The sequence below is a fragment of the Oryzias latipes genome, chromosome 10 (genome assembly GCF_053564925.1).
Source record: "Oryzias latipes strain Hd-rR chromosome 10, Olatipes_Hd-rR_3.1".
NCBI lineage: Eukaryota > Metazoa > Chordata > Actinopteri > Beloniformes > Adrianichthyidae > Oryzias > Oryzias latipes.
The window spans coordinates 18,533,852-18,559,748 of record NC_136246.1 but is presented as its reverse complement, the minus strand read 5'-3'; the positions used below and the strand labels follow the sequence as shown (position 1 = coordinate 18,559,748).

The 25,897-nt window shown below is 39.7% G+C and overlaps 1 protein-coding gene across 13 annotated transcripts in view; it reads left to right on the top strand.

Annotated features, from left to right (window-relative positions):
- Positions 1-25,897, top strand: part of LOC101161365 (protocadherin alpha-C2) — a 177,133-nt gene that overhangs the window by 15,301 nt on the left and 135,935 nt on the right. For 2 of the 13 annotated variants that reach the window (XM_078954205.1, XM_078954195.1), the window contains exon 1: positions 15,612-18,182. The exons of 4 other annotated variants lie outside the window; for them this stretch is intronic. In XM_078954205.1, the coding sequence (XP_078810331.1) occupies positions 15,828-18,182 (2,355 nt within the window). In that variant the 5' untranslated portion in view covers positions 15,612-15,827. Of the gene's footprint in view, positions 1-69; positions 2,632-3,570; positions 6,091-6,383; positions 9,681-11,594; positions 14,186-15,611; positions 18,183-18,229; positions 21,798-21,894; positions 25,809-25,897 lie in introns of those variants that run through there. 7 more of the 13 variants (XM_078954202.1, XM_078954187.1, XM_078954213.1 and 4 more) reach the window with 7 other exon arrangements.

Sequence of the window (25,897 nt, the reverse complement as noted above, 5' to 3'; positions counted from 1 at the left end):
GTTCTGCATTTTTCCTTCTTCTCATATTAGATGTTAGCTTCAATTTATCCAGTAGGTGTCAGTATGACTATAGAGAAACATTTAAGCCTCTATGACAAAAAAAAAATTCCCACGAAGGGTTGTGCTTTCAGTCCGAACACAAAGGCGGAGGTCATTTCGGATGGATTTGCTCGTTTGGCGAGGATCTTACTTCATTTGCTTGTTTGTGATACGGGACTATAAAATCACAATGGATATTATTTTTCTTTTTCAAAAAAACATATTTTAGGAACGATTTTGACATTTGGAAACAAAGGACCAAGAGGAATAATGTCTGCGTCGCAAACCCTGCTGTTTACGCTCCTGTTTTGTTGCGGGGAGCGGTGTCTTGCTCAGTTAAAATATTCGATTCCAGAGGAGGTTAAAAAAGGAGCTTTGGTCGGAAATGTTGCCAAGGATCTAGGACTCGATGTAAGCGCATTGAGGAACAGACGGTGTCGAATTGTTTCCGAAGCTCAGGACGGACTGTTCGCGGTGAACACAAATGACGGGGTTTTATACATTCATGAAACAATCGACCGTGAAAAGCTTTGTGAAAAAAATACTGACTGTTTCGTTGATCTGAAGATTGTTGTGGAAAATCCACTTGAAGTCCATTATGTCACAGTGGAAATATTAGATGCTAACGACCATTCACCGAGTTTTTTAGAGAAGCAAAAGCTCATAGAAATAGCAGAATCGACTGCACCAGGAGCCCGCTTTCAGCTACCAGCGGCCCGAGATCCAGACGTGGGAGTAAATTCAGTTCAGAGGTACAAACTCAGCCAAAACGATCATTTTAGTCTGGATATCCGAAATAGTGGGGATGATAAAATCCCCTTTCTGGTGTTACAGAAACAGCTGGACAGAGAGAAAAAAGCAAACCACATCTTGATCTTAACTGCTGTAGATGGAGGCACACCATCAAAATCAGCTCAATTAAATCTTACAGTCAAAGTTCTTGATATTAACGACAATAGGCCAGTGTTTTCCAAAGACACCTACTCTGTTCAATTACAAGAAAATGCCCTTCTAGATAAAATTATTTTAAAAGTACAAGCAACTGACCCAGATGAAGGACCTAATGGAGATGTGGAGTATGCCTTTGGTGATGACATGACTTCAATTGCTTTATTTGCCATAGACAGAAACACTGGTGAAATTCGGGTTAAAGGACATATTGACTATGAAACAGCTGATGTTTACAAGTTAGACGTTCAAGCTTCTGACAAAGGTCAGCCCCCCATGACCACTGACTGTAGAGTGATAATAAAAGTACAAGATGTTAATGACAATGAGCCAGAAATATTGGTAACATCTCTGTCCAGCATGGTCCCAGAGGACTCCAAGCATGGGACTGTTGTTGCTCTTATCACTGTTAAAGACAGTGATTCAGGTGTGAACGGCAAAGTTATATGTCATCTAACAGAAAATGTGCCATTTGAGTTAAAGCCGTCTTTTAAAGAAAACGTGTTTTCATTAGTAACAAAAAATACTCTTGACAGAGAGACTGTATCCCATTATGATATTTCGGTCACAGCTACTGACTGTGGAGATCCACCTCTTTCAACGTCCAGAATATTAAATATTCAAGTGTCAGATGTCAATGACAACATCCCAGAGTTTCCACATAATTCCTTACCCCTGTATCTGACTGAAAACAACTCTCCAGGAAAATCCATTTTTTCAGTGAGTGCAGTTGACAAAGACCTAAATGAAAATGCAGCAGTATCCTATCATTTGATCCGAGGTGAGGGAGAAAATAAGGACTTGACATCTTTTCTCAACATCCATGCAGAAACAGGGGAGATATCAGCTTTGAAAAGCTTTGACTTTGAAAGATTAAAAACGTTCCAGTTCCACGTTGTTGCCACAGATTCAGGAAGTCCTCCTCTGAGCAGCAACGTGACAGTGAACGTGTTCATTCTGGATCAGAACGACAACGCTCCAGTCATCCTGTATCCAGTCAGCTCCAACGGTTCTGCTGAAGGGGTGGAGGAGATTCCCCGCAACGTGAACGCTGGACACTTGGTGACTAAAGTCCGAGCCTATGACGCTGATATAGGATATAACGGCTGGCTGCTGTTCTCACTGCAGCAAGTGACTGACCACAGTCTCTTTGCTTTGGACCGCTATACAGGACAGATCCGAACTCTCCGCTCGTTCACAGAGACAGACGAGGCTGAACACAAACTGCTCATCCTGGTCAAAGACAATGGCAACGTTTCCCTCTCAGCAACAGCTACTGTCATTGTCAAACTGGTGGAGCCCAAAGAGGCTTTTGCAGCTTCTGATGTTCAAAGTGCAGCAGCAGAGGATGAGGACAGTCACGTGACTTTTTACCTCATCATCACCTTGGGCTCCGTTTCCCTGCTTTTTCTCATCAGCATCATCGTGCTGATTGCAATGCAGTGCTCCAAGTCCACAGACTATACTTCCAAATATCTGCCAGAGCCCAATTATGATGGAACACTGTGTCACAGCATCCAGTACAGATCTGGAGACAAACGCTACATGTTAGTGGGACCCAGAATGAGTGTTGGATCTACTATAGTTCCTGGAAGTCATGCAAACACACTAGTGCTTCCTGACAGAAGAAAAACCTCCGATGAGGTAGGATAATTCAGTTACCTTTTATTTGTTTTACTACTGTTTGCTACATTTTTGGCAGACCTTTGGTGCAAGAATGACCTTTTAAAAATGTCAAAAAGCTCTGCCTTGTGTTTTTTAGCTGTCGGTTGTGTTTGCATCAAGGGGTGGATAACCTGAAATCCAAATATGTCTTGTGGATCAGTAGAGCACATGTTTTTTTATTTATTTATTTTTTTATTGTAAGTTGCATTGTCCAGAACATTTCTACTGTTAAACAGATTTTCATTTTCCATACCCTGCGACAGACTGGCAAACTGTCCAGGGTGTCCCCTGCCTTTGCCCATAAGTGGCCGGGATTTGCTCCGGCAGCCCATTGACCCAGAAAGGAATGAATTAATGAATAATTTTCCATTAAAAATGTATTATTGACTAATTTCTCCTATGTACCACAAAATGTTGTTTTCATTGTCATTTTGCAAAACAAAACAAAGGCATTTTTCTATTAATTTTCACATGCATCCTGCAAATCTGCTCAACATATTGAAATCAAACTCATAAAAACGGAGAAAAAGATCACCCTTTAAAAGATAAATTACACTTCAAGGTTTTTAGTGGCACACAGAATTGAAATAAAATCATAAGCTTTCATGCTGAAGCTATTTTTTACTTAATGTTTTAGACTTGATTTCTTTTTGGAACGTCTGAGACTGTTGCTGTTAAAATGAAAATTTCTTTATTTTTTGCACTTCTGGTGCAGAATATTTTTAACTGTTAAAATATTTTAAGCCCAGTGTTTTGTTTAAATTAGGTGATTTATAAATGACTTATATAGCATTTTTTTCAGGTTGCATTTTTGTCAAATTGAGATGATGTGAGCAGATTCGTTATATTATCCTCTGGGTGTCACTGGTACACTGCAGGAAAGTCAGGAGGAAACTGTCACTCCCCTTTCATGGCTTTTGTTTCCTCACTAAATGAAGAGAACGGCGTTTGGCGCGTGGCAGTGTACGATACACGGAGACGCGGGGATTTTCTAAATACATGTTTCCCTATTTTTTACACAATTCATCGCGCGAGGAAATCAGGCACTCTTTTGTGCGTTAGTTTTACTGGATTACAATGAAGATTTCTGGAGTAGATCGGGCGACGAGCTCAAGCTGCCTCTGGATTGCTTTTTATTTGGCCTTTCAGCTGCTTTTAGGAAAAAAGGCTTCTGCGCAGATTCGGTACTCTGTTCCCGAAGAGGTTGAGGACGGAACCGTTGTCGGGAATGTTGCCAAAGATCTTGGGCTTGACATAAAGTCGTTGAGCAATCGACGTTTTCGTGTTGTGGTCGGAACGAAAGAAGCTTTGTTTGAGGTAAACCAGGACAATGGGGCTCTGTATGTTCAGAAAAAAATCGACAGAGAGGAGCTCTGTCGCGGGAGCGGTGCGTGCGTAATGGAGCTGAAAGTTTTGGTGGAAAACCCGTTGGAAATGCATTATGTGATTGTAGAAATTACTGATGTAAACGACCACTCACCCAGTTTTCCAGAGAAAGAACAGACATTTGATATAGCTGAACATACGCTGCCAGGAAAGAGGTTCCAGCTGCACGCTGCTCGAGACCCTGACGCGGGAATTAACTCTATCCGTACTTACACGTTGACGTCCAACGATCACTTTGAGCTTGATATCCGTCAAAGTGATGATGATAAGATACCATTTTTAGTGCTGAAGAAATCACTAGACAGAGAGCTAAAACACAATTATGCCTTCGTGGTAACGGCGGTGGATGGGGGAAAGCCTGCAAGATCAGGAACGCTTAATGTCGGGATTTTCGTTCTTGACAGTAACGACAATCGACCCGTTTTTACGCAGGAGTCTTATGAAATAACATTACAAGAAAACATTCCTCTTAATACAGTCATATTAACAATGAATGCGAGTGATCTGGATGAAGGCACAAACGGAGAAATTGAATACAGTTTTGGAAAGACGCTGAAAAAGAGAGTGTATGAGGCTTTTCAGTTGGACAGAAAAACGGGGGAAATTCGAGTAAAAGGAACTGTAGACTTTGAAGAAACGGATGTTTACAAACTGGATGTTGAAGCATCTGATAAAGGAACACCTCCCCTCACCGGAGAGTGCAGAGTCATTATAAAGGTAAAAGATGTAAACGACAATCCTCCAGAAATAGAAATTACTTCCCTGTCAAACACAGTGTCAGAAGACTCAAAGCCAGGCACAGTCATTTCTCTACTTAGTGTAACTGATAAAGACTCTGGGCTTAACGGAAAAATCTTAACAGACATTCAAACAGACGGTCCATTTGAATTAAAGCCTTCATATAAGGAAAATATATATTCAGTCACAACCAAAGACATTCTTGATCGTGAGAAAGTTCCTCATTATGAAATAATAGTTAAAGCCACTGATTGCGGTGATCCCTCCTTATCCAGTTTTAAAACGTTCAGCATTGAATTATCAGATGTTAACGATAACAGTCCGCAGTTTTCCCACAATCCATTATACTTTTATTTATTAGAAAATAACGTGGCAGGGACGCTACTGTTCTCTGTTAGTGCAACAGACATGGATTTGAACGAAAACGCAGTAATTTCATATCATATAGTAAAAGAAGGGACTAATAACGATGTAAATGCCGTTCTTAACATAAATTCGGAAAATGGGCAAATAATAGGAATGAAAAGCTTTGACTTTGAAAGTGTAAAAACGTTCCAGTTCCACGTTGTTGCCACAGATTCAGGAAGTCCTCCTCTGAGCAGCAACGTGACAGTGAACGTGTTCATTCTGGATCAGAACGACAACGCTCCAGTCATCCTGTATCCAGTCAGCTCCAACGGTTCTGCTGAAGGGGTGGAGGAGATTCCCCGCAATGTGAACGCAGGACACTTGGTGACTAAAGTCCGAGCCTATGACGCTGATATAGGATATAACGGCTGGCTGCTGTTCTCACTGCAGCAAGTGACTGACCACAGTCTCTTTGCTTTGGACCGCTATACAGGACAGATCCGAACTCTCCGCTCGTTCACAGAGACAGACGAGGCTGAACACAAACTACTCATCCTGGTCAAAGACAATGGCAACGTTTCCCTCTCAGCAACAGCTACTGTCATTGTCAAACTTGTGGAGCCCAAAGAGGCTTTTGCAGCTTCTGATGTTCAAAGTGCAGCAGCGGAGGATGAGGACAGTCACGTGACTTTTTACCTCATCATCACTTTGGGCTCCGTTTCCCTGCTTTTTCTCATCAGCATCATCGTGCTGATTGCAATGCAGTGCTCCAAGTCCACAGACTATACTTCCAAATATCTGCCAGAGCCCAATTATGATGGAACACTGTGTCACAGCATCCAGTACAGATCTGGAGACAAACGCTACATGTTAGTGGGACCCAGAATGAGTGTTGGATCTACTATAGTTCCTGGAAGTCATGCAAACACACTTGTGCTCCCTGACAGAAGAAAAACATCTGACGAGGTATGATTAATTTTTTTACCCTCCAAGCTTTTATGGATGAATGATATTTTATTTATTTTACCCTGTTTGAAATGCATATTTGGAACAAAGAATATGTAGTTTTACTTCCGTAGAACTTGTTAAATTTAATTTACGTAGGATATCAGACTTAGGCCCTGAGACAATTAGCTGCTTTGGTTTCTTGAAAGATTTTCAACAAAGGGAGATTTATGTCATTTCAGCTTTTTACCCATTTCTGTTTCGAACTTTCGAACGAGCAAATTAACTGGTTTATTGAGTCACATCCTACATAACTGAAGGAGATTTGTGGTTTGCTGCAAGAAAATGAATTTTCTAAGGTTCTGTTTAGAGAGTTTTTACTATAACACGGTTTCATGCAACAGGTTTTCGCTGTCCTAGGTCCTGAAGTTTCTTCATAGCGAGTTCTCACTTTTTCATTCAATGTCAGTGTGATTATGCCATACTACAAGCAAAAGATCTCATGACTTTTTGATTGGGTTAAATGTGAAATTCAAAATCATAATCATTTTTAGAAATTTTTACTTTTCATATTTTCTTATTTTGCATACGTGTTTCATTTGGCATGCGTTGGTTCTCTCCAGGCTCCCTATAGGTTCAAAATATTTCTTCACAGATTAAACCTCAAGTGTCTCACAATTGTGAATGTAGACATTTGTGTGTGGCTTTCTGTGTTGCGCTGCAATGAACTGGCGAGATGCCTGTTCCCTGCCATTACCCTGAAGTGGCTGGGATAGACGTGTGTAACCCTGTGAGTCCAGATGAGATTCAAGCAAGTTTAAAGAATGGATGATTTAGTTTATCAATTTGAATTCTAACTCTCATGACAAAAAAGAGACATCAAAAAACACCTCCAAAACCTGCACACATGTAAAACAAGATGCTGTAAATAATGATAAGGACCAAATTACACTGGAAAATATTCGAGTAAAAAAATAAAACAAGGAAAACATGCTGTGAAAATTTCACACCGACGCTTGGTGTCACTAAAATTCAAGACATGGTTAATGTCATTGCTTGCAAGTCTCGTGTGAACATTGGAGCTTCCGCCTTCTTCTCATATAATGAAAGATCGAGATCATATGCTGGATTTATTTTATCAAATACGCCAGAAAATTACCAGACCAAAAACAATAGGTAACAGAGCTTGAATTTCCTATACAGATTCTAACGTTGGATTTATTTGCTGGACTGTGGTGAATCAGCGCTCTGCCATGGAACAAAGGGGACGCATCGCGCGGCAGCAGCGATGGTGTTGCTTTGTCTTCGTTTTTCTGAACGTTTTCTGGAGCGGAGCTTTTGCGCAGATCAGATATTCTGTCTCTGAAGAGGTTCAAGGTGGAACTGTGGTTGGAAATATAGCAAAGGATCTGGGACTTGACAGGAATGCGCTGAAGCTCAGAGGATATCGCATCGTTGCAGATTCTTCCGACCCGCTGTTTGAAGTGAATCAAAGCGATGGTATTCTGTATCTGAAAAAGAAACTAGACAGAGAGGAGATTTGTGAAAAGACGTCTCCGTGTTTGATCAACGTAAAAACCGTTTTGGAAAACCCGCTTGAGATTCATTCTGTAGCTGTTGAAATCCTTGATATTAATGATCACGCTCCTGTTTTTGCAGAAAGAGAGAAAATACTTGAAATATCAGAGTCGGCTCTTCCTGGGGCGAGGTTTCAGTTACAGTCTGCGCAGGACCTCGATGTGGGTCAGTTCTCCATTCAGCAATATAAACTCAGTCAGAACGAACATTTTAGAGTAGAAGTCAAAGATCGAGGGGAGGACGGTAAGGTCCCGTTTTTAGTCCTGCAGAAGCAGTTAGACAGAGAAACAGCAGAGAAACATAAACTACGTCTAACAGCTGTTGATGGAGGCAAACCTGTGAAATCTGGAAACATAGACATCATTGTGGATGTACTTGATGTTAATGACAACTCCCCAGTGTTTACAAAAGAAACATACTCTGCTACAATTAGGGAAAATATTCCCATTGATACTGGTGTGATTCAGGTCAATGCAAAAGATTTAGACAAAGGAGCAAACGCAGAAATAGTTTATTCATTTGGTAATGAAGTTAAATCAAAAATCACTGAATTGTTTAGTATAAATGAAAAAACTGGTGAAATAACAGTGAAAGGACAGATTGATTTTGAAAAAAGTAAAATTTATGAAATTGACGTACAAGCTTCTGATAAAGGACCAGTTCCTCTAACTAGTGACAAAAGTGTTAAAATAAACGTGATTGATGTTAATGACAATCCTCCTGAGATTGAGGTGACGTCATTCTCTAACTCAATCAAAGAGGATTCAAAAATAGGAACTACTGTGGCGCTAATTAGCGTCCGTGATTCAGACTCAGGGATTAATGGAAAAGTTATTTGTACTATTAAACAAGATGTTCCTTTTACTTTGTCTCCATCTTTACAAGAAAACATGTTTGCTGTTGTGAGCATGTCCCAGTTAGACAGAGAGAATACGCCTCATTATGACGTGACAATTATTGCAAAAGACTCAGGAGATCCTTCGTTCACTGTAGAAAGGACCATCAACGTTGTTGTTTCTGATGTTAATGACAACCTTCCCGAGTTTTTCATGAGTCCATATACTTTTTACATTACTGAGAACAACATTCCTGGAGCTTCTGTTTTTTCTGTGAAAGCCTTTGACCGAGATGAAGGAGAAAATGCGCTAGTTTCCTATGGAATTCTAAGAGAAATGAACAGCGATAACAAGCTGTCTTCATTTTTAAGCATCAATTCAGAAACAGGAGAAATTTCAGCTCTAAAAAGCTTTGACTTTGAAAGTGTCAAAACGTTCCAGTTCCACGTTGTTGCCACAGATTCAGGAAGTCCTCCTCTGAGCAGCAACGTGACAGTGAACGTGTTCATTCTGGATCAGAACGACAACGCTCCAGTCATCCTGTATCCAGTCAGCTCCAACGGTTCTGCTGAAGGGGTGGAGGAGATTCCCCGCAACGTGAACGCAGGACACTTGGTGACTAAAGTCCGAGCCTATGACGCTGATATAGGATATAACGGCTGGCTGCTGTTCTCACTGCAGCAAGTGACTGACCACAGTCTCTTTGCTTTGGACCGCTATACAGGACAGATCCGAACTCTCCGCTCGTTCACAGAGACAGACGAGGCTGAACACAAACTACTCATCCTGGTCAAAGACAATGGCAACGTTTCCCTCTCAGCAACAGCTACTGTCATTGTCAAACTTGTGGAGCCCAAAGAGGCTTTTGCAGCTTCTGATGTTCAAAGTGCAGCAGCGGAGGATGAGGACAGTCACGTGACTTTTTACCTCATCATCACTTTGGGCTCCGTTTCCCTGCTTTTTCTCATCAGCATCATCGTGCTGATTGCAATGCAGTGCTCCAAGTCCACAGACTATACTTCCAAATATCTGCCAGAGCCCAATTATGATGGAACACTATGTCACAGCATCCAGTACAGATCTGGAGACAAACGCTACATGTTAGTGGGACCCAGAATGAGTGTTGGATCTACTATAGTTCCTGGAAGTCATGCAAACACACTTGTTCTCCCTGACAGAAGAAAAACATCAGACGAGGTAAGATATTTCGTAAGGTCTTTCTAAAGAAATATAGTTCCAAGAAGGGCTTTTGTCTGTTCAAAAATATTTCTTACCTTGAAAGAGATGGTGAAGTTGTTCACAGTACGGTATCTTCTATTTTTTGACATATCTTTTTGCATAAAAGTTGCAGACTGCTACCTGACTTGAGGAGATTGATTAGCAACTAAAATAATTAAATCCTCTGCGAAACTTTGACTTACAACTTGCTGGCAACTCCTTTTTATGACATGTCACCTGCTTTGACTTTAAACAACAGTTATTATTAAGATATTTAGACACCTGCTGATATCATGATGTATTAGGAATTTATTTTCGTGCTTGCCAATAATCGAGATTAACCAGCAATCAGACTTAATAAGTGTGTTAAAACAACTTATGGATCTGCATGCTTGCAGGAGTCTTGTCATGACTAAAGCGATATTTGGACAATTTATTCACTTAAGTCAGAGTGATTCATGGACTTTGACAAAATGTCAGTCGTATTTTGGGGGTATGACATCTTTTTTATTTTCACCTCTAATTTCAAAGCCAGAAATGTAAGAAAGCTATTTGTTCAAATTTTCTTTTTTGGTTTGGTAAAGAGAGCAAACAAGAAACCGGTTTTGAACACAATGTTCTGTTTTATTTTGACAGGTTATTATACGGCAATATCAAACTGTTTTATCTATAGGCGAGTAAAACGCCACTACTGATTATAAAAGAAAAAGGAAAACTATTTACAGAATTTTAATCTATTTTGTTCTCAGACTGAGGGACATTTATTTTTCATTCTATACTATAAAACCTATTCCTATTTAGATTTTTTTTTCTGAATTTGCTTTAACAACATAAACATAACACGAGATATCTTAATAATTCCAGCGTTAGAGTTTGTAGTTTTTAACCTACGTTTTCCCCTACGTTCCACATTTCACATTTCACTGCATTTCGTTGAAGTGCACGAGAGAATATGTCTCTGTTACCTCCTTAGTCTACATATGTAGGAAAAGCTCAGCTCGATTTCTGAAAACTCTGCTCATTTGTCAACAATTTAATGTTGAAAACAAACGCACTGCAAAAATGACATCCCAAGATCTGAAATCACTTCAGATGTTATTCTACACTGCGAGCACAGACGCTGCCTCCACTGATTTCGTTAGTGACAAAAGCTTACGAACTAATCCAAACGTGCACGCACTGCGCACGTGACATCATTGTACTTAAGGTTTTTGCTGAGTTGGCTTTAAAATTTCACTGATGACAGTTTTGTTATTTGATTTATTTAAAGTAGGAAGGTGAAGAAAATGAGTGATTTGCCTTGATTTAAAAAAATGAAACTGTTATTTCATTTCTCTATATAGTAACTGTACCTAAAATAAGCGACTTAATTTTTTGCTCAAAATTAATTAATTAATTAATTTTATGTTCAAAAATCTGGTGGTTTTTAAGGAGGGGGTGTTCAAAAACAGTACCACCAGGATTCCGTTACAGCTCAGTTTTATATGTAATTTATCTGAAAATATTTCATTTCATAACGCATTTTTTAAGTGATTGAAATAACAACACAACTTTTCTCGACATATAAGTTTTGATTTTTTTAAAGTATGCTTCGTTTTGATCAAAATTGTAAAATTGCAAGACAACTTTTCAGAGGAATTTCATTCTCTGGCCATGGTACTGAACTTTGAAGGCTCTTGTATTTTAACGTAAAACACCATTAACAAAACCAATTGTGTAGACAAATGTATTTCAAACGTGAAATAATTAAAAGCCTTGTTCATTTAGATGTGATTTTTTTATCTTACTGGTTTTGTTGAAAGATGTATATATATATATATATATATATATATATATATATATATATATATATATATATATATATATATATATATATATATATATATATTTTTTTTTTTTTTTTGTGATTCTGATTGACGGAGTTTGCAAAATGGTGAACATCTGTGTCCTCTTGGTGTCACTATAATATAACGATTCTGTGAAAAGCATAGCCCTCCCTTACCCAGAGCTTTTGTTTGCTGCTTCACGGCTGCATTAGCGCTAGATGTTGGAGCGAGATGCGAATGAGAAGGCCCTTTGAGCACATCTAGCAGATTCAGCTTAAAACCCAAAAGGATTACCGTTTTTGATTGTTCTGGAAAAGAATGGAGAACCAAGCGGGACCTTGTTTAAAGGAGCACTGCCGGTTATGGTTTTGTTTGCCCCTTCTGCTGATTTTCGGTAATCATGTTGTGGCTGAATTGAGGTACTCGGTTCCCGAGGAGACGAAAGACGGGACTGTGGTGGGAAATGTTGCAAAGGATCTTGGAATGGATAAATCCTCTTTAAAAGATCGGCGTTTCCGTGTTGTGACCGAATCTAAGGACCGTCATTTTGACGTTGATTCTAATAACGGTGCTTTAAAGGTACGTTCAAAAATCGACAGAGAGGAGCTCTGTGAGGGTAACGGGCCATGCCTTCTCGAACTGCAGATTCTCGTTGAAAACCCGTTAGAAATACACCACGTTGTTGTAGAAATCACAGATGTGAATGATCACGCCCCGATGTTTATCGAACAAGAGCAAGTCTTTGAAATAGGAGAGCAATCCTCCCCAGGTGCGCGATTCCAGCTGCACGCAGCGCGCGACCCCGACGCTGGAGCAAACTCCATCCGCACATATACACTAACGCCAAACGAACACTTTGACATAGAAATAAGCGAAGAGGAAAAAAATCCATTTTTACTTTTAAAGAAGTCGTTAGATAGAGAACAAAAGAACAAACACGTCCTTTTTGTCACCGCAGTTGATGGAGGTAGACCTCAGAGAACAGGGACTCTGAACGTAACAGTTTTGGTTCTTGATACCAACGACAACCGTCCTATATTCAGTCAGGAGATTTACCAAGTTGAAATACGAGAAAACGCGTCTGTAGGCACCTCTGTTGCCAGGGTGAATGCAACAGATCCAGACCAGGGATCAAACGGAGAAGTAGAGTATAGCCTCAGCAAAATGTTACCCCGTAAAGTTTATGACATATTTGATCTTGATATTTCAAGTGGAGAGATTAAATTAAAAGGTGATTTGGATTTTGAGGAATCTGAAACGTACAAATTAGACATTCAGGCATCGGATAAAGGACAGCCTCCACTGATTGGTCGATGTAGGCTAATAATAAAAATAAAAGATGTTAATGATAATGCTCCCGAAATTGATGTAAAATCTTTGTCAGACAGCATATCTGAAGATTCAAAGCTTGACACAGTTATTGCACTGATAAGCGTAACAGATAAAGACTCTGGTCTCAATGGAAAAATTCTTCTTAACATTAATAATGATGTACCATTTTCCCTTAAACCTTCATATAAAGAAAACGTGTATTCAATTGTTACAAAAGAAGATCTTGATAGAGAAAAGGAGAAACAATACACAATAAAAATAAAAGCCACAGATTGTGGTAAGCCGCCATTGGCTACTTTAAAATCTCTCAGCATTCAGATCTCAGATGTTAATGATAACAGCCCACAGTTCTCAGAAAACCCATTATATGTTTACCTGACAGAAAACAACAAAATTGGGGCAAATGTGTTTTCAGTAAGTGCAGAAGATATGGATGTTAACGAAAATTCTGCAATTTTGTATCACATTGTCAGAGAGAATGATGCAACAAGTTTCCTTAGTATAAACTCTGAAAACGGACAAATATCAGCTCTGAAAAGCTTTGACTTTGAAAGTGTCAAAACGTTCCAGTTCCACGTTGTTGCCACAGATTCAGGAAGTCCTCCTCTGAGCAGCAACGTGACAGTGAACGTGTTCATTCTGGATCAGAACGACAACGCTCCAGTCATCCTGTATCCAGTCAGCTCCAACGGTTCTGCTGAAGGGGTGGAGGAGATTCCCCGCAACGTGAACGCAGGACATTTGGTGACTAAAGTCCGAGCCTATGACGCTGATATAGGATATAACGGCTGGCTGCTGTTCTCACTGCAGCAAGTGACTGACCACAGCCTCTTTGCTTTGGACCGCTATACAGGACAGATCCGAACTCTCCGCTCGTTCACAGAGACAGACGAGGCTGAACACAAACTGCTCATCCTGGTCAAAGACAATGGCAACGTTTCCCTCTCAGCAACAGCTACTGTCATTGTCAAACTTGTGGAGCCCAAAGAGGCTTTTGCAGCCTCTGATGTTCAAAGTGCAGCAGCGGAGGATGAGGACAGTCACGTGACTTTTTACCTCATCATCACTTTGGGCTCCGTTTCCCTGCTTTTCCTCATCAGCATCATCGTGCTGATTGCAATGCAGTGCTCCAAGTCCACAGACTATACTTCCAAATATCTGCCAGAGCCCAATTATGATGGAACACTGTGTCACAGCATCCAGTACAGATCTGGAGACAAACGCTACATGTTGGTGGGACCCAGAATGAGTGTTGGATCTACTATAGTTCCTGGAAGTCATGCAAACACACTTGTGCTTCCTGATAGAAGGAAAACATCAGACGAGGTATGATTGCATTTTTTAAGACTTAGTTTTTGCTGTATATTGCATGTTTTGTTAATACTCCTATGCCTTTATTTCCATAAAAATCCTCCCATTCTTTTTTCTATTTTTTTGAAAATGGGTTTTATCGTCGTTTTTCTAGATTGTTCCTTTCGAACAATTCTCAAAAAAATGATTCAAACCCCTCTTTCATGTAACACAATAAAATTCTGTTTTTTTTTATTTAAAAATATTTATTTTAAAAGAATGTATCGGTATTTAATTGACTTAATGTATTAATAGTTTTACCTATAACTCCAGTAATCCAAAATAATTGAGTTCACGTAAGGGGCATGCTGTTGAATGCTGTTTTCCTGTTTCTCTTTATTTATTCTTATTACCGTTTTACGGCAAGAGTTTTTCACCTATTTTAACCATTCAACTATTAAAATGTTCAACTCTTTCGTCTAATGCCTGGTATGACTTTTGGTCCTTCAAATCCTTCGACTTTTCAAAGAGAGAAAACTTTCGTTCGTTTTTTCCACGTAAAAAACGAACTGTAGACGATACACAACGAGCCTCATTAATGGAAATAATGAGTCTATTTATTTATACTGGCGACCAAAAGTTGTTACCAAAGTGTTTGCTCAGTGGATTAGTTACCGGGATTATCATTTAGAGGTTCTGAGTTCGAGGCCGGCAACAGGCTGCTGTTGCTTAGCTTTTTTGCCTTGCCTTTCCTGATAAAATTGAGTTCGACTAACTCAATTATATTTCATTATATGGAAGAGTTTTATTTGAAGTGGGGTTACTCATATTTATTGGATTGAAATCCTGCCCACAATTAAATTCAGTTCATCCAATGAGTTATGTTTTTAGTGTAGATGCAATAAGGAGATCTTCGCATTTCCAAGCTTTTCTGTTTTTTGCCACTAATGCCACCTGAGCTGACTGGTGGTTAAGCCTTGTCAGATTTGTGGTCACAGTAAAGTTATGACTTTGCTAAATTAATCCGTTTTAATCAGTTTTCTTTTAGGAGTGGCTGCCTAATGATTTTGTCGCTGTCTTTGGTCCTGAATTTTATTTTTGTTTATCTTTTTTATGCGAGTTTTTCATCTAGTGATTGATTTTTCAAAAAGTCTACTTGCAGAGTGCCTCAAGTATTGATTATTTTATATGTGAACTTTAAAATGATATGTTCTTACACGCTTTGTCGTTTTTTTTTCTTCTGAAATCCTAAAACAAAGTTTTAATTTAAAATATTGACAGTGTTGGCAAAAAATAGAAAAAAGAATTTCAGGAAACATTTATGGTGTCAATTGCATTTCTCTTCGAGAATTACAAAAATAAATAATAAAGTAAGGAAATGATTATTGCATATTACTTGAAAGATGTAAAGCATGCACTTTCACACAATGTCACAAGGTGGCAGTACTTTCTCAGTATAGTACAGTGGATTGGCCTCTGGAATAATTTAGTCCGCCCCGCTTTACTTTGTTAAAAGAGCATTTTCGGGAGGAAGGCTGGGCGGCGGACGCTTTGTGGCTGTTGTTTTTTTCCAACTTGCAGGAAAATAGGTGGACATATTGCTTGTTTTAAAGGAAGCAACACTTCAAAAGCGCGGGGAATAACGGATGTGCCCTGATCTTTGCTCACACAACACAAAATGAAACAAAGAGGGCCGTTTTCATGGCGACAGCGATCTCCATTGCTCTGCATTTTTGCTTTGATTTCACTGTTGAATGCAGCAAGAGCACAACTAAGATACACAATGTCCGAGGAGCTCAGAGAGGGGAGCGTTGTTGGGAATATAGCAAAGGATCTAGGAATAGATCTGAACGTGATGAAGAAGAGGGGGTTTCGAATTATGCCCGGCCCGACAGAAACACTGTTTGAGGTAAACGAAAATGACGGGATCCTTTATTCTAACCAGCAAATAGACCGAGAGCAGGTATGTAAGGACGGCAATCTTTGCGTAATTAACCTTAAAATTGTTCTTGAAAACCCACTAGAAATACATTACATCACAGTGGAGATTACGGATTTAAACGACCATTCACCCACATTTCCCGAAAAAACAAAGACGCTTGAGATCTCAGAGTCTGCTTTGCCTGGCGCACAGTATCAACTACAAAACGCTCTCGATCCAGACGGTGGAGCAAATTCGGTTCAAAGTTATAAAATTACCCAAAATGATCATTTTCGTCTGGAGATTAAGGACCGCGGAAGGGACAAAACTCCTATTTTGAGATTACAAAAGCAGCTCGATCGGGAGACTAAAAGCAGACACAAACTGGTGCTCACGGCGATTGATGGAGGGACCCCTCAAAAGAGCGGAACCTTAGAGATAAATATAAATGTTCTAGATATTAATGACAACATGCCAGTCTTCACAAAAGACACATATACAGCTGCGCTGCGAGAAAACTCACCAATCGGCACAACAGTCATTCAAGTTAACGCTACAGATTTAGATGATGGCATTAATGGAGAGGTTACTTATTCATTTGGGGGTGAAGTAAAGGACAAAATTCGAGAGTTTTTTGAAATCAATTCTGATACCGGGGAGATAATCGTGAAAGGGAATATAGACTTTGAGTTGCAAGACAGATTTGACATTGACATACAGGCATCTGACAAAGGAATGACCCCATTGAGGACTTATAAAAGTGTAATAGTTCACGTTGAAGATATAAATGACAACCCTCCTGAGATAGAAGTGGCATCTCTGTCAAGTTCGGTTTCAGAAGACTCGAGACCTGGAACAACCGTAGCTCTTCTGAGTATAACGGATTTAGATTCAGGAATAAATCGGAAAATAATCAGTTTTATTGATGGAAATGCTTCGTTCACCTTAAGCCAGTCAATCCAGGACAACATGTTTGCTGTTCTGACAAAATCCCAACTGGACAGAGAAGAAACATCAAGATATGATATCACTATTACAGCTAAAGACGCGGGAGAACCATCATTGACATCTGAAAAAACAATTAGTGTCTATGTCTCTGATACTAATGATAACAAACCAGAGTTTTCACTAAACCCCTACACGTTCTATTTGACAGAAAATAATACACCAGGCGCTCCTGTGTTTTCAGTGCAAGCTACTGATCACGACGAAGGAGAAAATGCGCTTATTTCATACAATTTATTCAGGAATGCTGGTGAGGACAATAAAATGACGTCATTTCTGAGCATCAATTCTGATAATGGAGAAGTTGTAGCTCTGAAGAGTTTTGACTTTGAAAGTGTCAAAACGTTCCAGTTCCATGTTGTTGCCACAGATTCAGGAAGTCCGCCTCTGAGCAGCAACGTGACAGTGAACGTGTTCATTCTGGATCAGAACGACAACGCTCCAGTCATCCTGTATCCAGTCAGCTCCAACGGTTCTGCTGAAGGGGTGGAGGAGATTCCCCGCAACGTGAACGCAGGACACTTGGTGACTAAAGTCCGAGCCTATGACGCTGATATAGGATATAACGGCTGGCTGCTGTTCTCACTGCAGCAAGTGACTGACCACAGTCTCTTTGCTTTGGACCGCTATACAGGACAGATCCGAACTCTCCGCTCGTTCACAGAGACAGACGAGGCTGAACACAAACTGCTCATCCTGGTCAAAGACAATGGCAACGTTTCCCTCTCAGCAACAGCTACTGTCATTGTCAAACTTGTGGAGCCCAAAGAGGCTTTTGCAGCTTCTGATGTTCAAAGTGCAGCAGCAGAGGTTGAGGACAGTCACGTGACTTTTTACCTCATCATCACTTTGGGCTCCGTTTCCCTGCTTTTTCTCATCAGCATCATCGTGCTGATTGCAATGCAGTGCTCCAAGTCCACAGACTATACTTCCAAATATCTGCCAGAGCCCAATTATGATGGAACACTGTGTCACAGCATCCAGTACAGATCTGGAGACAAACGCTACATGTTGGTGGGACCCAGAATGAGTGTTGGATCTACTATAGTTCCTGGAAGTCATGCAAACACACTTGTGCTCCCTGACAGAAGAAAAACATATGATGAGGTATGATTGACATTTTTGCCCTCCAAGCTTTTGTAGATATGTTTTTTTTTGTTATTTTGGTATGTTTAAAATAAATATTTGGATTATAGTATGCTTTATTTTCGTAGAAATGGAAAAATTCAGTATGTAGATCTTCAAACTTCGACTCTTGAAAAATCAGCTGCTTTGGACTGATGCAGTTTTACAATAAAGATAAGTTTGAGTCACTCAGTTTTTTTCCCTTTTCCTTTCATTTTCTTTCAGACTATTTATTGAGCGAATTAACTGGTGGTTTCATTAAGCTACTTCCTATAACTAAAGAAGATATGTGTATTTCTGCAAGAAAGAGAATTTTCAAAGGTTCTGTTTTAGAGAGTTTTTATTTTAGCGTGGTTTTTAAAACTGAGTATCGCTGTCTGTGGTGCTGAAGTTTGTCATATTGAGTTCTTCCTTTTCGTTCAGTGTCACAAGTGTGTGATTAAAGCCAGAGAGTCTCATGACTTGTTGAGTGGATTAAATTTGAAATTTAATGGTATAATCATTTTTTTTTAAATTGTGCCTTTTTGAATTTTTTATTTTAAAAAACAGTAACGTCTCATCGATCACTTGCGGGCCATCTTATGCACCTTGTTTACTTTCCCCCGGTTCATAGTATTTCTTCAGAGTGTAAGTCTGAAGTGTCCCTGACTTGTGAATGTAGACATGTGAGTGTGGCTGTCTGTGTTGCGCTGCTACGGACTGATGAGTTATCCAGGCTGTTCCCTTCCCCAGAAGTGGCTGACATTTGTGTAATCCCATGACCCCAGAGGAAATTCAAGCAAGTTTTGAGAAGGGATAATTTAATTTGTTATCTTAAATTTTAACTATCATGTGAAAAATATAGAAATGTGAAAGCATTTAATGCAAAGAACTTTATTTAATAAATACCACTAAATCCTAAAAGTATCAAAAACAGGCTGTTGTAAATAATGATAAGGTATTATAACATTTTAGAAATAATTAAAAAAAAACATACTAGTTTGAAAGATAAAATCCAACGCTTGGTGTCACTGAAATTCAGCAAATCCGCAAAATGTCTGCTCCTGTACGTCACAGTGGCGGGTGGACGTTCTGCGTTTTTTTCATAAAGAAGGACATAGGTCATATGAGCGAGTGCGGGATTTATTTTATCACATATACCGAAATACTACCAGAACAAAAACAATAGATAAGAGAACTTGAAATTAAGAACTGGATTCTAACGTTGGATTTATTTGCTGGACTGTGGTGAATCAGCGCTCTGCCATGGAACAAAGGGGACGCATCGCGCGGCAGCAGCGATGGTGTTGCTTTGTCTTCGTTTTTCTGAACGTTTTCTGCAGCGGAGCTTTTGCGCAGATCAGATATTCTGTCTCTGAAGAGGTTCAAGGTGGAACTATGGTTGGAAATATAGCAAAGGATCTGGGACTTGACAGGAATGCGCTGAAGCTCAGAGGATATCGCATCGTTGCAGATTCTTCCGACCCGCTGTTTGAAGTGAATCAAAGCGATGGTAATCTGTATCTGAAAAAGAAACTAGACAGAGAGGAGATTTGTGAAAAGACCACTCCGTGTTTGATTAACCTAAAGATTATGTTAGAGAACCCGCTTGAGATTCATTATGTGGAAGTTGAAATCCTTGATATTAATGATCACGCTCCTGTTTTTGCGGAAAGAGAGAAAATACTTGAAATATCAGAGTCGGCTCTTCCAGGGGCGAGGTTTCAGTTACAGGCTGCGCAGGACCTCGATGTGGGTCAGTTCTCCATTCAGCAATATAAACTCAGTCAGAACGAACATTTCAGAGTAGAAGTCAAAGATCGAGGGGAAAACCGTAAAGTGCCGTTTTTAGTCCTGCAGAAGCAGTTAGACAGAGAAACATCAGAGAAACATAAACTGCGTCTAACAGCTGTTGATGGAGGCAAACCTGTGAAATCTGGAAACATAGACATCATTGTGGATGTACTTGATGTTAATGACAACTCCCCAGTGTTTACAAAAGAAACATATTCTGCTACAATTAGGGAAAATATTCCGATTGACACTTTTGTGATTCAGGTCAATGCAACAGATCTAGACAAAGGAGCAAACGCAGAAATAGTTTATTCATTTGGTAATGAAGTCAACCAGAAAACTTCAGAATTGTTCAGTATAAATGAAAAAACTGGTGAAATAACAGTAAAAGGTCAGATTGATTTTGAAAAAAGTAAAAGTTATGAAATCGACGTTCAAGCTTCTGATAAAGGACAGGTTCCTCTAACTAGTGACAAAAGTGTTAAAATAAACGTGATTGATGTTAATGACAATCCTCCTGAGATTGAGGTGACGTCATTCTCTAACTCAATTAAAGAGGATTCAAAAATAGGAACTACTGTGGCGCTAATCAGCATCCGTGATTCTGACTCGGGGATTAATGGAAAAGTGATTTGTACTATTAAACAAGATGTTCCTTTTACTTTGTCTCCATCTTTGAAAGAAAACATGTTTGCTGTTGTGAGCATGTCCCAGTTAGACAGAGAGAATACGCCTCATTATGACGTGACAATTATTGCAAAAGACTCAGGAGATCCTTCGTTCACTGTAGAAAAGACCATCAACGTTGTTGTTTCTGATGTTAATGACAACTTTCCCGAGTTTTCCATGAGTCCATATGCTTTTTACATTACTGAGAACAACATTCCTGGAGCTTCTGTTTTTTCTGTGAAAGCCTTTGACCGAGACGACGGAGAAAATGCGCTTGTTTCATACGGAATTCTAAGAGAAATGAATAGCGATAACAAGCTGTCTACATTTTTAAGCATCAATTCAGAAACAGGAGACATTTCAGCCCTGAAGAGCTTCGACTTTGAAAGTGTCAAAACGTTCCAGTTCCACGTTGTTGCCACAGATTCAGGAAGTCCTCCTCTGAGCAGCAACGTGACAGTGAACGTGTTCATTCTGGATCAGAACGACAACGCTCCAGTCATCCTGTATCCAGTCAGCTCCAACGGTTCTGCTGAAGGGGTGGAGGAGATTCCCCGCAACGTGAACGCAGGACACTTGGTGACTAAAGTCCGAGCCTATGACGCTGATATAGGATATAACGGCTGGCTGCTGTTCTCACTGCAGCAAGTGACTGACCACAGTCTCTTTGCTTTGGACCGCTATACAGGACAGATCCGAACTCTCCGCTCGTTCACAGAGACAGACGAGGCTGAACACAAACTGCTCATCCTCGTCAAAGACAATGGCAACGTTTCCCTCTCAGCAACAGCTACTGTCATTGTCAAACTTGTGGAGCCCAAAGAGGCTTTTGCAGCTTCTGATGTTCAAAGTGCAGCAGCAGAGGATGAGGACAGTCACGTGACCTTTTACCTCATCATCACTTTGGGCTCCGTTTCCCTGCTTTTCCTCATCAGCATCATCGTGCTGATTGCAATGCAGTGCTCCAAGTCCACAGACTATACTTCCAAATATCTGCCAGAGCCCAATTATGATGGGACACTGTGTCACAGCATCCAGTACAGATCTGGAGACAAACGCTACATGTTAGTGGGACCCAGAATGAGTGTTGGATCTACTATAGTTCCTGGAAGTCATGCAAACACACTTGTGCTCCCTGACAGGAGGAAAGAGGAGGTAAGATAATTTTTGGGAAATTGCCTAAGATGATCTTTGTTGCAAATTTATTTTTTAAGGCTATCTTATTAAGCTGTGGATTTCGTAAGGATGTTTTTTTTTTTTTTTTTTTTCTGAAGTCATACAATTACGTTGAAGTTCAAGTGGTCTTGCCATTTGTCCAACCTGCACAGAATTTCTTGAGATCTTAAAAGCTGTTTTGCGTCTGCTGATTTGAGGTCAATCTTAGATGGTGTTCGTTTTTTATTACACTTAAAAAAAAAAAAAAAAAACTTTGCATTTTCATTTAATCTTCCATAAAATCTGTTTTATCTATGGACAATAAGACTGGTGTATGAGGAATCCTTTAAAGCGTTTGCTTCCATATTTTATAGAGAAATATATTTTTAGTGTTTTGGGAAATAAGTTTAACTAGTGAGTTATACCCAAATGTAAGGTTGTTTCAAAACATCATTACTTAATGTGTATTAAATGTATAAACAAGTATTACATACAGTGTAAATGATATATCCAAGGTAATAGATCGGTTTTTTAACCCATTTTATATACAGAATTGGAAATTTTTCATTTAGTAATCTACAAATAGAAATGTAGCAGAGCCATTTTTCAAAGGTGATCTTTCTGTTTTGTTTTATTATATTTTGATTTTTTTTTATTATTATCTAGCTGACAATTTAAATATCTTTGTTCTAATTATTTTACTTTTTACATTTTAGATTTAGATTTTTAAAAGTAAGAACTGTCCTTGGTTCTAAAGATGTTAAAAAAGAAACTAGAGGTTTTTGAAATGCATTTTTAATTAACAAATTCATAATGCACTATGTTTAACTACGAAACGATATTTATGTGACATATTTAATTCTTCTGTGCTGCATGGAAATGTGGTTAGCACTATCGCCTCCCTGCAAAAGAACTTTGTTCAAATCTCTACTCGGACCAGTTTGTATAAAGGTGGCATTTTCACTCTGTGCATGCGTGGCTTTCTCCGGAAATTCGGCTTCATTTCACAGTCCAAAACATTCTTCACATGTTCTCTGGAGTTTCGCAACTTGTCCTGCATGTGTGAATCTCTTAGTGTGTTTGGCTGCTTTCTGTCTTATTACGCCAAAATTAATGGAGTAACGAGTCATCCAGGTGGGACCTTCCCTTTGCCCAAGAGTGGCTGATAGGCTCAAATAACCTCGTGACCCAAAATGTATCTAAGATAGTTTGGGAAATGTATGGATTTTACTCATCACGTTAAATTTTATCTTCTAAGATGCGAGAAAACATACATATTTCTGCATTTACGACTCATTAAAAACGACCACATAATCTTAAGTAAATTAAAAATAGATGTCGCAGAAATAATTTAATGAATTAACAGAATGTATTTTTTATTAGTTGAGTACATTTAGAATAGAAGATTACATAGTGAAATAAACAATCTAACGCTTGGTGTCACTGGAATTCAAGAAATGCATACCGTGTCCGTCCAAAACGTCAGAGTGGACGGTGGAGCTGCTGTGCTAGTCTCAAACAGCAAGACAGGGATTACAGGACCTAGTTTAGGTTCTGTTCCCCTTAAATATATCTTCGAACAGGCATGATAGAGGTGGTCGCTGACTGGATTCTAAAAAGGGATTTATTTGCTGGACTGTGGTGAATCAGCGCTCTGCCATGGAACAAAGGGGACGCATCGCGCGGCAGCAGCGACGGTGTTGCTTTGTCTTTGTTTTTCTGAACGTTTTCTGGAGCGGAGCTTTTGCGCAGATCAGATATTCTGTCTCTGAAGAGGTTCAAGGTGGAACTGTGGTTGGAAATATAGCAAAGGATTTGGGACTTGACAGGAATGCGCTGAAGCTCAGAGGATATCGCATCGTTGCAGATTCTTCCGACCCGCTGTTTGAAGTGAATCAAAGCGATGGTAATCTGTATCTGAAAAAGAAACTAGACAGAGAGGAGATTTGTGAAAAGACGTCTCCGTGTTTCATCAACGTAAAAACCGTTTTGGAAAACCCGCTTGAGATTCATTCTGTAGCTGTTGAAATCCTTGATATTAATGATCACGCTCCTGTTTTTGCGGAAAGAGAGAAAATACTTGAAATATCAGAGTCGGCTCTTCCTGGGGCGAGGTTTCAGTTACAGGCTGCGCAGGACCCCGATGTGGGTCAGTTCTCCATTCAGCAATATAAACTCAGTCAGAACGAACATTTCAGAGTAGAAGTCAAAGATCGAGGGGAAAACCGTAAAGTGCCGTTTTTAGTCCTGCAGAAGCAGTTAGACAGAGAAACATCAGAGAAACATAAACTACGTCTAACAGCTGTTGATGGAGGCAAACCTGTGAAATCTGGAAACATAGAAATAATTGTGGATGTACTTGATGTTAATGACAACTCTCCAGTGTTTACAAAAGAAACGTATTCTGTTACAGTTAAGGAAAATATTCCCATAGAGACTGTTGTGATTCAGGTCAATGCAACAGATTTAGACAAAGGAGCAAACGCAGAAATAGTTTATTCATTTGGTAACGAAGTCGACCAAGAAACTTCGGAAATGTTCAGTATAAATAAAAAAACTGGTGAAATAACAGTGAAAGGTCAGATTGATTTTGAAAAAAGTAAAAGTTATGATATTGACGTTCAAGCTTCAGATAATGGGAATGCTCCATTGACAAGCGACAAAAGTGTTAAAATAAACGTGATTGATGTTAATGACAATCCTCCTGAGATTGAGGTGACGTCATTCTCTAACTCAATCAAAGAGGATTCAAAAATAGGAACTACTGTGGCGCTAATCAGCATCCGTGATTCAGACTCAGGAATTAATGGAAAAGTGATTTGTACTATTAAACAAGATGTTCCTTTTACTTTGTCTCCATCTTTACAAGAAAATATGTTTGCTGTTGTGAGCATGTCCCAGTTAGACAGAGAGAATACGCCTCATTATGACGTGACAATTATTGCAAAAGACTCAGGACATCCTTCGTTCACTGTAGAAAAGACCATCAACGTTGATGTTTCTGATGTTAATGACAACTTTCCCGAGTTTTCCATGAGTCCATATACTTTTTACATTACTGAGAACAACATTCCTAGAGCTTCTGTTTTTTCTGTGAAAGCCTTTGACCGAGACGACGGAGAAAATGCGCTTGTTTCCTATGGAATTCTACGAGAAATGAACAGCGATAACAAGCTGTCTTCATTTTTAAGCATCAATTCAGAAACAGGGAACATTTCAGCTCAGAAAAGCTTCGACTTTGAAAGTGTAAAAACGTTCCAGTTCCACGTTGTTGCCACAGATTCAGGAAGTCCTCCTCTGAGCAGCAACGTGACAGTGAACGTGTTCATTCTGGATCAGAACGACAACGCTCCAGTCATCCTGTATCCAGTCAGCTCCAACGGTTCTGCTGAAGGGGTGGAGGAGATTCCCCGCAACGTGAACGCAGGACACTTGGTGACTAAAGTCCGAGCCTATGACGCTGATATAGGATATAACGGCTGGCTGCTGTTCTCACTGCAGCAAGTGACTGACCACAGTCTCTTTGCTTTGGACCGCTATACAGGACAGATCCGAACTCTCCGCTCGTTCACAGAGACAGACGAGGCTGAACACAAACTGCTCATCCTGGTCAAAGACAATGGCAACGTTTCCCTCTCAGCAACAGCTACTGTCATTGTCAAACTTGTGGAGCCCAAAGAGGGTTTTGCAGCTTCTGATGTTCAAAGTGCAGCAGCGGAGGATGAGGACAGTCACGTGACTTTTTACCTCATCATCACTTTGGGCTCCGTTTCCCTGCTTTTTCTCATCAGCATCATCGTGCTGATTGCAATGCAGTGCTCCAAGTCCACAGACTATACTTCCAAATATCTGCCAGAGCCCAATTATGATGGAACACTGTGTCACAGCATCCAGTACAGATCTGGAGACAAACGCTACATGTTAGTGGGACCCAGAATGAGTGTTGGATCTACTATAGTTCCTGGAAGTCATGCAAACACACTTGTGCTTCCTGATAGGAGGAAAGAGGAGGTAAGATATTTTTTGGGAAATTGCCTATGATATTTGCTGCATATTTATTTTTTAAGGCTCTCTTATTAAGATGTGGATTTCAGATGTTT